This window comes from Oncorhynchus mykiss, chromosome 2, assembly GCF_057628025.1.
Source record: "Oncorhynchus mykiss isolate SJ-2025 chromosome 2, ASM5762802v1, whole genome shotgun sequence".
Classification (NCBI taxonomy): Eukaryota; Metazoa; Chordata; class Actinopteri; order Salmoniformes; family Salmonidae; genus Oncorhynchus; species Oncorhynchus mykiss.
Genome location: NC_143023.1, coordinates 5,922,170 through 5,938,041, shown reverse-complemented (window position 1 = coordinate 5,938,041; position 15,872 = coordinate 5,922,170). Strand labels below are relative to the sequence as shown.

The window sequence follows — 15,872 nt, the reverse complement described above, 5'->3', positions numbered from 1 at the left end:
TAGCGAGGCTATATACAGGGGATACCGGTACGGAGTCAATGTGCGGGGGCTCCGGTTAGTCAAGGTAATTGAGGTAATATGTACATGTAGGTAGAGTTAAGGTGACTATGCATAGATAATAAACTGAGAATAGCAGCAGCGTAAAGGGTGGGGGTAATACTGTGGCTAGCCATTTGATTAGCTTTTAGAATAACTGATATTGTCATTTTTACACCTATTTGAATTCCATCACAAGGTAGAGGAATGTGCCTTGTCCAATGACTGTGCATCTACAGTAGACCAGAGTCATATATTTAGATCTTATTACATGACTCCGCAGTAGACTATTCCATGGCAAGGGCTCTAGTACTGGGTTTAGAATTATATGGCGCTCCCTGCTGGCCAATGCTTGTACTGCGCTCCTACTGATGGATGGCAGACAAATACCAGGTGGATAATTACGGTCTTTACGGGCACAGAAAAGATAGCAGGAAAATATTACAAGTTATATTGCAAGAATAATAGTGATTATTTCGAGCTAGTATAACAACGACTAAATGCAGTGTTTTTTTGTTTTGTTTTGCTAAAGGATTATGTGTTTTATCTGTAGGCTATACTCTGACATTGTCATGGAAAACCCTCATTCAAAGTAGCAAAGAAACTATTTGCAGATTTCGAAAGCATATTCAAAATCGAATGCAATCTCTCTGCATGTATTCCCCCAAGAACATTGAGGTTAATTCGCCTAAGGCACGTCTCCATCCCGGGGTCCACGTCTCAGAAGTTTGAATGGGGTACTTACTTGTGGGCATCAACTTTTTTTCTCTCTCTCTCTCTTCTCTCCTCAATATGTTGCTCCTCCTCATCCCCAAACCTTCCCCCCTTATTAAAACAAGTCCAAAAACTCTCCCTGGTTAAGAGTCTTTTGAAATGTAAGGAGCTACGTGCAGGAAGCATAAACCCAGGACGTCTGGAAGGAATTAGACGCTGAAGAAGTAGTAAAAGTAGCGCGGTTGGGCAGTTCATGACTTTAACCTGTATTACCTACAGCTCTTCTCACCAACATTGACTACTGTTGAATGACCAATTTTTTCTTTATTTTGTTTATTTCTTTTATTTGTTGTATATATTACACTTATGCCAAAGTTGACTAACAAGATGATTTGTATACATTTAAAATGTATACATGATATAATTAATGTCTGCAAAGAGAGAAGTTAAAAGAAGAAGAACAAATACAATACTTGAATGAATGTTTTCAACCGTTCACAGCAAGGAGACTTGGAAAATTGCACAAACTTTTTTATTTCTGAAGAGACATTTTATGAAGCTTCATGAGTGTTTCTGCAAAGGTGACTCATAGAAGAAGATACGTTGCTGAGAAGTTTTCTCCAAGTTGAACGCTGCTAACCGAGCCTATGCTGACTGCATCCATTGAAAGAAACGGCACAGCCACACACAGCTACTTCAAGGTAATGCCCATCACATCAATATTATTCACTTTGACAACTTTGTTATCAACTAACTGGCTGTTTTTATTTCATTGTGAGAACATACATTTTTATTTTGTTTGACATTTTCATTTAGAATAATTTGAATTCAATGAATGGAGCTTTGGATGAAACTTGGCAACTAAAGTTCATTGACATGTCATGATTGTCCGGTAGTTGCCAAGTCATGGTTTAATCCACATCAATGAATCGTGATGCTGTATCTGTCAGGGTGTGGAAAGTATTTAGTGTTTGTTATATTAAAGTACTATGGCATATGTTTGGGATATGGTAGGATATACCCCATATAGAACAGTCCTGTAGACATGTTGATGTGTGGTTTGGTTACGACTTTTTATTTATTTTTATGGACATTAGTATTGCATTAATCTCAGCCAATATGCGGTGGATAAATGAAATAGTGGAACTATAAAGTCGAAACAGCGTAGTTCTTTATTATTCCCTGCTGCCTACGGGGATAAAACAAATGTACACCATAACGTAAACTGGATTCACACGGTACTCCATCGAGGATGGACATAATCACTGTCCAAATCATTTATTGCACCGTTAGAATAAAACATATGTCGACGTCACAGCCTCATACGTCATTCGAATCGCAAGGGTGCTTGAGCCAATGACAAGGCAGCTATTGGGTTTCCTTCCAGAGCACGCTCAGTCGGTTCGAAATGTCGGTTTTTCCATGGATACAGTATTTTATTTATTTTGTATTTATTGTCATATATACACAGGTCAGATGCAGTGAAATATGGTGTTTTACACGGTCAGCCACAGTAGTACTGGAGCCAATTAGGGTGAAGTTCCCTCCTTATTCAAGGACACAACAATCTTCGAACTTCCTCCCTTTCCCGCTCAGGCGTTTTATAGACCCTCAGCGTGGATGCGCGCGGTGTTCGAAATACATAAATAGCAGCCCACCATTCATTCCATAGCAGTTTATTTAGCTCGTGGTTTTGAGTTGACTTGATTCCACAGCAGTTTATTTAGCTCGTGGTTTTGAGTTGACTTGATTCCACAGCAGTTTATTTAGCTCGTGGTGTTGAGTTGACTTGATTCCACAGCAGTTTATTTAGCTCGTGGTTTTGAGTTGACTTGATTCCATAGCAGTTTATTTAGCTAGTGGTTTTGAGTTGTATTGATTCCATAGCAGTTTATTTAACTAGTGGTTTTGAGTTGACTTGATTCCACAGCAGTTTATTTAGCTCGTGGTTTTGAGTTGACTTGATTCCATAGCAGTTTATTTAGCTCGTGGTGTTGAGTTGACTTGATTCCACAGCAGTTTATTTAGCTCGTGGTTTTGAGTTGACTTGATTCCATAGCAGTTTATTTAGCTCGTGGTGTTGAGTTGACTTGATTCCACAGCAGTTTATTTAGCTCGTGGTTTTGAGTTGACTTGATTCCATAGCAGTTTATTTAGCTAGTGGTTTTGAGTTGTATTGATTCCATAGCAGTTTATTTAACTAGTGGTTTTGAGTTGACTTGATTCCATAGCAGTTTATTTAGCTAGTGGTTTTGAGTTGACTTGATTCCATAGCAGTTTATTTAGCTAGTGGTTTGAGTTGACTTGATTCCACAGCAGTTTATATAGCTAGTGGTTTTGAGTTGACTTGATTCCACAGCAGTTTATATAGCTAGTGGTTTTGAGTTGACTTGATTCCACAGCAGTTTATATAGCTAGTGGTTTTGAGTTGACTTGATTCCATAGCAGTTTATTTAGCTCGTGGTGTTGAGTTGACTTGATTCCATAGCAGTTTATTTAGCTAGTGGTTTTGAGTTGACTTGATTCCATAGCAGTTTATATAGCTCGTGGTTTTGAGTTGACTTGATTCCATAGCAGTTTATTTAGCTCGTGGTGTTGAGTTGACTTGATTCCACAGCAGTTTATTTAACTAGTGGTTTTGAGTTGACTTGATTCCATAGCAGTTTATTTAGCTCGTGGTGTTGAGTTGACTTGATTCCACAGCAGTTTATTTAGCTCGTGGTGTTGAGTTGACTTGATTCCACAGCAGTTTATTTATGATAAGCCTATACTTTATGGAGATAATCATATCTCATGTGTTGTGCAGGGATTATATATTTTTTCAAAGATGTACACCTACAGTATACAGTAGACTATTTTCATTTCTGAAAGTAAAATATCCCACTGGGCACAGATGTCAATTCAACGTCTATTCCACGCTAGTTCAACGTAATTTAATTCCACGTTGGTTCAACATAATTTAATTCAAATGACATGGAAACAATGTTGTTTAAACCAGTGTGTGCCCAGTGGGATATGACTGTAAATGATCAAATACATGGTTTAAACTGTGTGAAAACAAAACCACATGACTGCAAGGGTACATGCTGTCATTCATTATAACCGCATGAAGACTCCTGTTGAGACGTGGGAGTCCTCAACTCAACATATATGGAGATGCTTAAAGCTGGAATCCTCAGTTGAAACAATAACAAAGCAGTGACCCGCCTCTGTTTTTTAAATTCATTAATTAATACGTCCAAAAATGAATGTAGCAACTAAGAATTCTGGGTTTAACACAGCCACGACATAAACCTGTGGGCCGACTTCCCTTTCATTATATGTCACTATATTGTCAACATTGTTATGACAGATGGCAGGCATCATAGGTCAGATAACCAGCGTTTATCTACTTCCTCAGCCACAGTTATGACATTGTTATTAAATGGTTGAACATGACCACATAGATTGTCACAATGGCAATACTGTCTTTAAAACCGAAACATCCAGTCATCTAGTTAAGACTACTGTCATCTACCGCAAGGTTTCACAAACTCAGTCTCCCCCCGTTTTTTGCCTTAGCACTACACAACCCATTTAAATAATCAACCCTTTGATTCAGGTGTGTAGTGCTTGGGGGAAAAAAACTAAACGTTCACCCAAGGGGGGCTCCATGACCAAGTTGGGGAATCCCTGATCTACCGGACCAGTACACATTTATAGCTTAACAATAACTTTGTCACAATAAAGCCCGCTGCCTGTGAGGAAAGTCGTTTGTCCGTTCTGGCTCGGACAAGGTTACTTACTCTTCCTTACTATGAGGAAAGTCATGACTCAGCATGCCTGTGTCTACGTGTGGGCCATTGCTCAACAACTTACACAGAGAGATGGCAACACACACAAACTAATGCATTGTTTATGTCTGCATTTCAGACTACTATTTATCCCATTTCTAGTAGGCGTACTCTTCCTATCTAATCCCACCTACACTATATACAGTGTGCAATCAAGATCTCTGAGGGTTATATCTACCAATGAGGTGGTTTGTGTATTTACAGAGGAAGAGTTCTGTAGGACTATCCACTAATGAGGTGGTTTGTGTATTTACAGAGGAAGACTTCTGTAGGACTATCCACCAATGAGGGGGTTTGTGTATTTACAGAGGAAGAGTTCTGTAGGACTATCCACCAATGACGTGGTTTGTCTATTTACAGAGGAAGAGTTCTGTAGAACTATCCACCAATGACGTGGTTTGTGTATTTACAGAGGAAGAGTTCTGTAGGACTATCCACTAATGAGTTAGTTAGTGTATTTACACAGGAAGCATTCCACGCCTGTTCCGTATTAGTGCTCCCAGTCAGGGCCTTTCCAGCCATGCTTAAACACTGCAGGCTGGGAAGCAGGTAGGCAGGGAAGCGGGAAAGCTGGGAGGCAGGGAAGGAAGGAAGATGGGAAGCAGGGAAGCTGGGAGGGAGGAAAGCAGGGAAGCTGGGAGGGAGGAAAGCAGGGAAGCTGGGATGGAGGGAAGCTGGGATGGAGGGAAGCTAGGAGCGAGGGAAGCTAGGAGCGAGGGAAGGAGGGAAGCATAAAGAGGAGGTGAGTAGGAGAAAGTCAGAGAGCTGGAGCAACAATAAGTAGTAGTGGTGGAGGATCACTGACCGGACCAGACAGGAAGGAGGGAGGGACAGAGAGATGTGATGGATGAGTCAGAGAGCTAGCTGAATCAGGAAAGCATCCAGGAGCCATGGATGGCAAGGCGCCACCACCGCCCAAGTTCAACATCACACACAGTCTCCTCCTCTTCCTGAGGTTCAACCCATCCAGAAAGACAGAGGGAGTTGTATGAGGAAAGACTCTGTGCTGTACGGTAACTACTACAGCTGATTCCAATCAGGAGAGGAAGAGGAGTAGGGTGTTCCATTTAATGATGGAACACTTAATGACAACATGATTCCCCCACCAGGGAGAATACTGCAGCCACAGGGAAAGGCTGTACATCTACATAGGGTTCCGGAACTACAAGATGGTTAAGGGGAGGAGGGGGGGACGGGGGACGTCACTTCACACAACCACACACACACACACACCCTTTTGACACATTAGTTGTCTCTTAATCACGTTTCCGAACCTCAGAACCTCAGTGACTTTTGTTCATTGAGTTTGCTTATAAGTCCAGTTCAAGAGAAGGTTTGATCTGAACTAACTACAGTAGCAAGCCTAGATAGAACTACAAGTAGCTAACTACAGAAGTAAGCCTAGCAAGAACTACAAGTAGCTAACTATAGAAGCGAGCAAGAACTACAAGTAGCTAACTATAGAAGCAAGCAAGAACTACAAGTAACTAACTTCAGAAGCAAGCAAGAACTACAAGTAGCTAACTTCAGAAGCAAGCAAGAACTACAAGTAGCTAACTATAGAAGCAAGCAAGAACTACAAGTAGCTAACTTCAGAAGCAAGCAAGAACTACAAGTTACTAACTACTTAAGCAAGCAAGAACTACAAGTAACTAACTACAGAAGCAAGCTTTTAAGATAGTACAGTGCTGTATATATAATTAACATCTTGTACAAGGATCCCTGGTCATTCCATGCGCTCCTGTCTTTTAATCTGCTATAGAATAGTCGTCATGAGGCATGTGTTTCCTGACATTTATAATGGCAGTATTGAGGGCCGTCTTTCATTTCACTGCAGCTGTGCCTCTCAGGACATGAAGTGGAATCTCTGTCGTCTTGAACTACAGTACTGTAATATAGTACCGTTACTGTATTAGCATGTAACACAAATGCGTTATGAAACTAGAGATAATGGAATGGGGATCCTTCTTTACTGGTCTTCATGACTACACACGAGGTTCCACTTCAGCGTGCAGTCTGTAAGTGCTACGCTAAATCCCATCCAGCAACACAAGGACATCACTTTAACGTTTATTAAATACAGGACACCAACTGATTTTTTCCTTCAATAACCCCCTTCTATCCAGATATATTTCCCCCTTCTGCACATGCTGGAAGGTGTAAGAGCCATTGACGCCATATATTCATGGTGATGGTACACCATTTGATTGACTGATTGATTGATTGATTATTCCACACATGAAGTTCCACCTCACCATACACCTGAGAATGTCAATTCAATGTCTTGTTTTTTCATTCAACAACCCTCTTCTATCCTTTCATCCTCCTTCTACACATACTGTTAGCAAGGCAACTGTTACCAAGACAAGTGTTAGCAAGACAATTGTTAGCAAGACAACGTTTAGCAAGACAACTGTTAGCAAGACAACGTTTAGCAAGACAACTGTTAGCAAGACAACTTTTAGCAAGACAATTGTTAGCAAGACAACTTTTAGCAGGACAACTGTTAACAAGACAAGTGTTACGAAGACAATGCTTAGCAAGACAATGGTTAGCAAGATAACTGTTACCAAGACAACTGTTAGAAAGACAAGTGTTACCAAGACAACTATTACCAAGACAACTGTTAGCAAGACAAGTGTTACCAAGACAACTGTTAGCAAGACAAGTGTTACCAAGACAAGGGTTATTAAAGTTATATCAAGTGTGGGCATGGTTTGTGTCCCAAATGGCACCCTATTCCCAATCTAGTGCACTTCATACAGCTGTGGCCTACAGGGCTCTGGTAAAAAAAAAGTAGTGCACTATACAGGGGATTTGGTGTCACTGACCAGGTGTGAACTGCACCTCCACGGCGGTAGACCACTACATTAATAAAGTGTTTTTGACTACAGCAGGTATTCATTTTAGAGCTGTAAAGTCCATTGACTCCAGTCATTGCCACGATTATATTTCAGTTGTTGCACAGAACAGACGTCAAGTCCTCTTGGCCCAGTTTCAGCTAATGCTCAGCTCTGCTCTGGCCTCAGTGTTGTATTTCATCTAACCTGTAGAAGCCTTAGAGTTTAGGTTTTCAACTCTCCGTCGAGTCTATCCAGCTCAGCACAGGAAACCCCTCCCTGTGTCCGCCTAGCCTTTATACCCCTCCTGGAACAGGGCCAGCTCCAGCAGAATCAAACTAATGGTCTTCATGTTGGATTCTCAGACATGTAGTCAGACAACAGGTGTAAATATGAAGTCTTTACATGCCGACATGGTAGCTGACGTACACACACACACACACACACACACACACACACACACACACACACTCTCTCACGCTACCTCAACTGTAGTTATAGCACGGTACAACATGACATGTGTTAGATTTGCAGTTGGCTGCAGCCACAAGGTTTTTATTGGTTACTTTCACTCTCCAACATCCACCTTCACTTACTCAGCCTTCACTCTCCAACATCCTCCATCACTAACTCAGCCTTCACTCTCCAACATCCTCCATCACTAACTCAGCCTTCACTCTCCAACATCCTCCATCACTAACTCAGCCTTCACTCTCCAACATCCTCCATCACTAACTCAGCCTTCACTCTCCAACATCCCCCTTCACTAACTCAGCCTTCACTCTCCAACATCCCCCTTCACTAACTCAGCCTTCACTCTCTAACATCCCCCATCACTAACTCAGCCTTCACTCTCTAACATCCCCCATCACTTACTCATCCTTACTCACTATCAATTGAGATCATTGGCGGTGTTATCTCAGGCAAAGGGAGTGTCCCGTCCAGACCCAGGTCCAGACCCAGCCCCAGCCCCAGACCCAGCCAACACAGTGCGTCAGTTAGTCCGCGTTGCAAATGGCGCACTATTCCCTATTTAATGCACTACTTTTAAACAAGGGCCCATATGGCTCTGGTCAAAAGTAGTGCACTATACAGGGTGCCATTTGGGACGTATTGTCAGTCTGCAAGTGTTCAAGCTAACCCACCGGCAAACAGCCCAGGGACAACACACACACAGGGCCTTGTGCAACTGTGAGGTGACATCATCTCAATACGTTGATGACACCCTCAATGTCGCACACGTGCACACACACACACACGTGCGCACACACACACATTTGAAATACTTTATTTACATCCACCAAGTACATTTTATTTCAGTTCAAAGATTTCAAAGGTCCCTGCATATATGGCACCCAAGGGTACAGAAAGCACCTCCTTCTCCAAACAGTCCACGACAGCTGAAACAGAACAGTACCTAGCCAATTTCTTTGTCCTAGTTTTCGTCAGGCCCACAATCTGGAGGCTCCACCCGAGGCTGTCCAAGCGTGCCACGAGGGACTGGTGCTTAAGCAGCTTCTCGGCAAAGGCCTGCTCCAAGTAGCCGTCAAATGAGCAGCCCACTTCCAAAATGAGCACCCCCCCCCCCGGCCCCCATCAACAACAACACATCATTACCAACATCAAACTAGGGTTTAGATCTACATAGGGTCCGGAGGTACAAGGGGGTTAAGGGGAGGAGGAGGGAGGGGGGGCAGGCAAAACGTCACTTCACACACACATTAGTGGTTAAATCCTTCTGCATCTGGCCCGCAGGGTTTAGTTATCTAGGCTGTTTTAGCACCATCTGAATGAGGGGGTTTAGGTTCACAGTTCACACAAAGTGTAGCCTACAACAGTGAGACTTGAAAATAAAGATTTTAGGGTTTGGACACTCTTTGTACTGGTTTAACACTACAGACGGTAACACCAATGCGTTAGGTTAACCAGTTGGCCAAGGGGTGGGGACTTATGGACCATATGGAGGGGAATGGAGTCAGAGGTCTTGTAAATGTGATGACGCTTAAAAGTCCAGAAACATGCCAGTTCAGCACTCAGCTCGCCTCACACACTGATTACATCCACTTTTCATCCTGTATCAAGTGAGCCAGGCCTTATTCGATGCCAAGGAGGTGGCTGATTTAACAAAAAGAAACCAAACTACGGTCTAGACACAAGGCGTGTCAGGGTTTCTTTGCTTCACAACAGCACGGAAACACTTCAAGGTGTCACTTATGCAATCACATATCCAAGACTTTAACCACGATGTACCAGCTTCTTCTTCACTGTGACAGATAGAGAGGTCTTTCATGGAGAGTAGCCTCTGCTGAGTCCCCAACAACCGGATGTTCCAGTTTTCAGGGGAAAAGAAAAGAGAGCCTGTGACTTAATTTGTCTTCCATTTTTGGATGTTAAAAAGGAGAAACACCATCTTAACTCATCCTCTACATTTACTGGATTGGTTGAACAGTGCAGAAGTGAACCTCCCCCGACAATTTATTTCCTTCTTGTCAAGACCAGGATGTAGGGGATTTAGTTTCAGACCAGTATGTAGAGGATCTAGTTTCAGACCAGTATGTAGGGGGATCTAGTTTCAGACCAGTATGTAGAGGATCTAGTTTCAGACCAGTATGTAGAGGATCTAGTTTCAGACCAGTATGTAGGGGGATCTAGTTTCAGACCAGTATGTAGAGGATCTAGTTTCAGACCAGTACGTAGAGGATCTAGTTTCAGACCAGTATGTAGAGGATCTAGTTTCAGACCAGTATGTAGGGAATCTAGTTCCAGACCAGTATGTAGGGGGATCTAGTTTCAGACCAGTATGTAGGGGGATCTAGTTTCAGACCAGTATGTAGAGGATCTAGTTTCAGACCAGTATGTAGGGGGATCTAGTTCCAGACCAGTATGTAGGGGGATCTAGTTCAGGCGTTTCTTTTACGCCTACTGCTTTAGGTCACGTGGAGAGAGACCCATGCATGCAGCATTCTATATGTCACTGTTCCCGTTCCAGTCCCTAATCCAAGTCAAGGAGGCGGCTGATTTAAAAACTCTAATTACAAGCACAAGTCAAACAAGACATGTCAGGGGTTCTTTGCTTTTAGATAGACTTGGACTGCAACTTAGACTACATATAAGCCTTTAATGTAGTCTACCAAGACGCACTCAGCCTTTAATGTAGTCTACCAAGACGCCCTCAGCCTTTAATGTAACCTACCAAGATGCCCTCAGGCTTTAATGTAGTCTACCAAGACGATCTCAGCCTTTAATGTAGTCTACCAAGATGCCCTCAGCCTTTAATGTAGTCTACCAAGACGATCTCAGCCTTTAATGTAGTCTACCAAGACGATCTCAGCCTTTAATGTAGTCTACCAAGATGCCCTCAGCCTTTAATGTAGTCTACCAAGACGATCTCAGCCTTTAATGTAGTCTACCAAGACGATCTCAGCCTTTAATGTAGTCTACCAAGACGATCTCAGCCTTTAATGTAGTCTACCAAGACGATCTCAGCCTTTAATGTAGTCTACCAAGACGATCTCAGCCTTTAATGTAGTCTACCAAGACGATCTCAGCCTTTAATATAGTCTACCCAGAAGACCTCAGCCTTTACTTGACCAAGAAGTACCACTTTGTTCTCCATTGTGACAGATGGGTCTTTAGTGTTACTGGACAGACCCATGTAGGCAGCATTGGACACATCAAAGTGTCACTTATGATAGATCCAAGATCTTTAATTAAAACAAAGTAACAAGATGCACTACTACCTGCTTCACTGTGACAGAAGGGTCTTTAGTGGAGACCCAAAAAACTGGCATTCAAATAAAACAAGTCGTGATTAGTGTTTCATTGCTTTTCAACAGCATTAGACACCTTGAAGTGTCACTTAAACTATCACATGTCTAAGCCTTAAACAAAAGGTGCCACCTTCCTACTGCCTCAACTGATAAAATGTACCACCATATTGTTCAATGTGACAGAAGGGTCTTTAGTGGAGAGGCAGCGTTTTACATTTCCCTGCTCTTGTCTTCCCACGGAGATATAAACAGATGATGTCAGAGGGTGGTGCTCTCTCTCTCGCTCGACTCTTACGTCTGCCCAGCAGATGGGATGCAGCATTAATAAAGAGACTGGGAACAATCGGCCATAGAGAACCATCTGACATTTAGAGGGGGATTTTGGGGAGGGGGATGTAGGGAGAGAGAGATGGGAGGAGTCTGTTTACAGTCTATCTGAACCCGTTTTTTGTTGTTGTTGTGAAACATGGAGTCTGTTGCTATGGTGACAGTGTAGAGTTAGGGAAGAGCTTTTACAGTGACGCATCGTAATGATGATTATTAGGTACATTTATCATCATTATCATCATTATAGTGATTATTAGGAACATATATCATCATTATCATCATTATGTCTTCTGTATATCTCTAACAAGTTGACCAATTAATATCTGAAGCTGTGTTCATTTAGTAATTACCATATCAATGTCCTCCCAGTGTCACTACTGTCATCTCATTATTGATCCCACTGTATGTCTCTACTGTCATCTCATTTGACATTGACAGTGATTCTGTTCTTGTTTGCTTTTCCAGATGAAATGTGACAAAGCTCTCACCTACCTAAGAATTTTCGGGACGACAATGTTTGGAGTGTCGCTCCTCGTGGGGATCTCTACCGCCTACATAATGGGCTACCAGTTTTTCACCACGGCACGAAACCACTTGTCCTTCGGGCTGTACGGGGCCATCCTGGTCATCCACCTTATCATCCAGAGCCTGTTTGCTGTCCTAGAACACCGGAACATGAGGAGATCCATGGAGACGCCCATCAAACTCACCAAATCACTGGCCCTGTGCATTGCAGCCTATCAGGAGGACCCGGCCTACCTGAGGAAGTGTTTGGTATCGGTCAAGAGGTTGACCTACCCGGGCATCAAGGTCATCATGGTGATCGACGGGAATAACGAGGACGACAACTACATGATGGAGATCTTCCGGGAGATCATGGGGTGGGATAAAGCCACCACGTACGTCTGGAAAAATAACTACCACCACCGGGGATCTGAGGAGACGGACGAGATGTACGCTGAGAGCCTGCAGGCCATCTCGCGCCTTGTGCTCAATAATAAATGTGTCTGTATCATGCAGAAGTGGGGAGGCAAGAGGGAAGTAATGTACACAGCCTTCAAAGCCCTGGGGAGGAGTGTGGACTATGTTCAGGTAAGTCCTGGGGGGAGGAGGGGTTGGAGGGGGGGGGGGTGCACAAAGACCCTTTTGTGCTCTCCTTCTTTAAAAGGATGGTGCCGGAGGCCTTGTGTATGTACTGTAGCCCTACGGCTGTAAGGCTAATGCTGTTCACAGAGTGCTAGAGCTCAGCGTGAAACCCATTTACATATGTTTCTGCACTCAGTCCAACTCAGACAAAGTGGAGAGACCTGTAGGCTAATAGGTTGGAGTCAGATCATGTTGCGTAGCATCGCGTCAAAACACACAGTATTCTCAGTGAGGAACTTTAAAAGTGACAGTATCCGCATTAGCTACTATCCCAAGGCGTGTATTAAGTTCCTTCATTAACATTTACTAAGTAAACAGCACCAACTGTGCTGTATATAGTACATTGTGAATAGTTATACAGCAATACTGGAGTGTAGGTCCTCCAAACTGTTCTGGATAATACTGGAGTGTAGGTCCTCCAAACTATTCTGGATAATACTGGAGTGTAGGTCTGATCAAACTGCTCTGGATAATACTGGAGTGTAGGTCCTCCAAACTGTTCTGGATAATACTGGAGTGTAGGTCCTCCAAACTATTCTGGATAATACTGGAGTGTAGGTCTGATCAAACTGCTCTGGATAATACTGGAGTGTAGGTCCTCCAAACTGCTCTGGATAATACTGGAGTGTAGGTCCTCCAAACTGTTCTGGATAATACTGGAGTGTAGGTCCTCCAAACTATTCTGGATAATACTGGAGTGTAGGTCCTCCAAACTGTTCTGGATAATACTGGAGTGTAGGTCCTCCAAACTGCTCTGTATAATACTGGAGTGTAGGTCCTCCAAACTGCTCTGTATAATACTGGAGTGTAGGTCCTCCAAACTGCTCTGTATAATACTGGAGTGTAGGTCCTCCAAACTGCTCTGGATAATACTGGAGTGTAGGTCCTCCAAACTGCTCTGGATAATACTGGAGTGTAGGTCCTCCAAACTGCTCTGTATAATACTGGAGTGTAGGTCCTCCAAACTGCTCTGGATAATACTGGAGTGTAGGTCCTCCAAACTGCTCTGGATAATACTGGAGTGTAGGTCCTCCAAACTGCTCTGGATAATACTGGAGTGTAGGTCCTCCAAACTGCTCTGGATAATACTGGAGTGTAGGTCCTCCAAACTGTTCTGGATAATACTGGAGTGTAGGTCCTCCAAACTGCTCTGGATAATACTGGAGTGTAGGTCCTCCAAACTGCTCTGGATAATACTGGAGTGTAGGTCCTCCAAACTGCTCTGGATAATACTGGAGTGTAGGTCCTCCAAACTGTTCTGGATAATACTGGAGTGTAGGTCCTCCAAACTGTTCTGCATAATACTGGAGTGTAGGTCCTCCAAACTGCTCTGGATAATACTGGAGTGTAGGTCCTCCAAACTGTTCTGGATAATACTGGAGTGTAGGTCCTCCAAACTGTTCTGGATAATACTAGAGTGTAGGTCCTCCAAACTGTTCTGGATAATACTGGAGTGTAGGTCCTCCAAACTGCTCTGGATAATACTGGAGTGTAGGTCCTCCAAACATGCTCTGGATAATACTGGAGTGCAGGTCCTCCAAACTGCTCTGGATAATACTGGAGTGTAGGTCCTCCAAACTGCTCTGGATAATACTGGAGTGTAGGTCCTCCAAACTGCTCTGGATAATACTGGAGTGTAGATCTGATCAAACTTCTAACCTCTGATCCAAAGCTTATGGAGGGCTAACTGTGTTGTCCTTGTCACAGATCTGTTTTAGCTAGCTATTAGCTACCAGACCTGTGTGGTTATTCTCACTGCGGGGTTGTCTGTCTAATGTACCTGATCGTGACTGTTAAAGCCTTGGCTTGGCAACACACAGATTACCTACTTGACTTGACTTAGGTTACGTCCCAAATGGCACCCTATTCCCAAACATAGTGCACTACTTTTGATCACTACCCTAAGGGCCCTGGTCAAAAGTAGTGCAGTATATAGGGAATAGGGTGCCAAAACAGTTCGGTAGAGTTCGTGCATATACTGTATTATAACAACATTTAGTGACATTTTGGTTCGTTTTGGACTTCGGTCAGGGTTTTTTCAGCTGTTCGTGCACACACAGTTTTTTTCTGGAGGCAAGCCTAAGTTCGGTGTCTGACTCCACCCCTTGGTCGGTGACTGGCCTAAGTTCGGTGTCTGTTTCCACCCCTTGGTCGGTGATTGGTCAACGGTAGGGATTCTTCAATAAAGTCATTGTTGTCATTCAACATAAGACGACTTGTTTCATGCACATTTTTTCATTGAAAAACACAGCACCAAACATCTTAGTTAGATGTAAGATCACTAAGATCACTTCGGCAAAAAACTGATTTCTTGAGTTATCTTAGATTAATTCTGACTATTTTGAGGAAGTGTATACTGGCTACGGCATCTCAAAATGGACAAACAGTACTATTGCCACTCTTTTATCATTTTTAAAGTGAAGGTGTTTTTAAGGGAGTATGCTAGCACACTTGTTTGGTACGACTAGCTTCAGCCAACAAGTGCTACTAAACATAGAAACGTGCCATTTTCAAATATGTTGACGTTGGAGTGGTGCGGGAGAGGATGGCTATGACGTTGAACTGTCCCTTTAAGCATTCCTCTTAGCAGTCCTGTTATGTCTGATAAGACATGTTGACGATGGAGTGGTGCGGGAGAGGATGGCTATGACGTTGAACTGTCCCTTTAAGCATTCCTCTTAGCAGTCCTGTTATGTCTGATAAGACATGTTGACGATGGAGTGGTGCGGGAGAGGATGGCTATGATGTTGAACTGTCCCTTTAAGCATTCCTCTTAGCAGTCCTGTTATGTCTGATAAGACATATTGACGATGGAGTGGTGCTGGAGAGGATGGCTATGACGTTGAATTGTCCCTTTAAGCATTCCTCTTAGCAGTCCTGTTATGTCTGATAAGATATGTTGCATCAGTGAATGAACTTGACGTGACCTTTCTCCAGCTACCGGTTGCTGCATGATCATCACAATAAACTAACATGGCCGAGTGCGTCCCAAATACCACCCCCTTTTCCCCTATATAGTGCATTACTTTTAACCAGGACCTATAGGGTCAAAATAACTAAACCTTATATTCTCACCATAACTGTGTGTGGATGTATTGATATGTTGGCATTGGGTAAACACTTAACTACACAGGCATAAGAGAAACTTAGTGTAAAGAGTGTTACCCGGCATTGCTTTGCGGGGTCATTATTCTGCCGACAGGTGC

The 15,872-nt window shown here is 43.1% G+C and overlaps 1 protein-coding gene across 1 annotated transcript in view; it reads left to right on the top strand.

The window, feature by feature from the left end:
* The first annotated feature begins 888 nt into the window (after positions 1–888).
* LOC110520721 (hyaluronan synthase 2) overlaps positions 889–15,872 on the top strand; it is a 28,947-nt gene continuing 13,963 nt past the window's right edge. The window contains exons 1-2 of the mRNA XM_090216323.1: positions 889–1,451; positions 11,986–12,612. Of these exons, the coding sequence (XP_090072449.1) occupies positions 1,398–1,451; positions 11,986–12,612 (681 nt within the window). The 5' untranslated portion in view covers positions 889–1,397. The remainder of the gene's footprint in view (positions 1,452–11,985; positions 12,613–15,872) is intronic.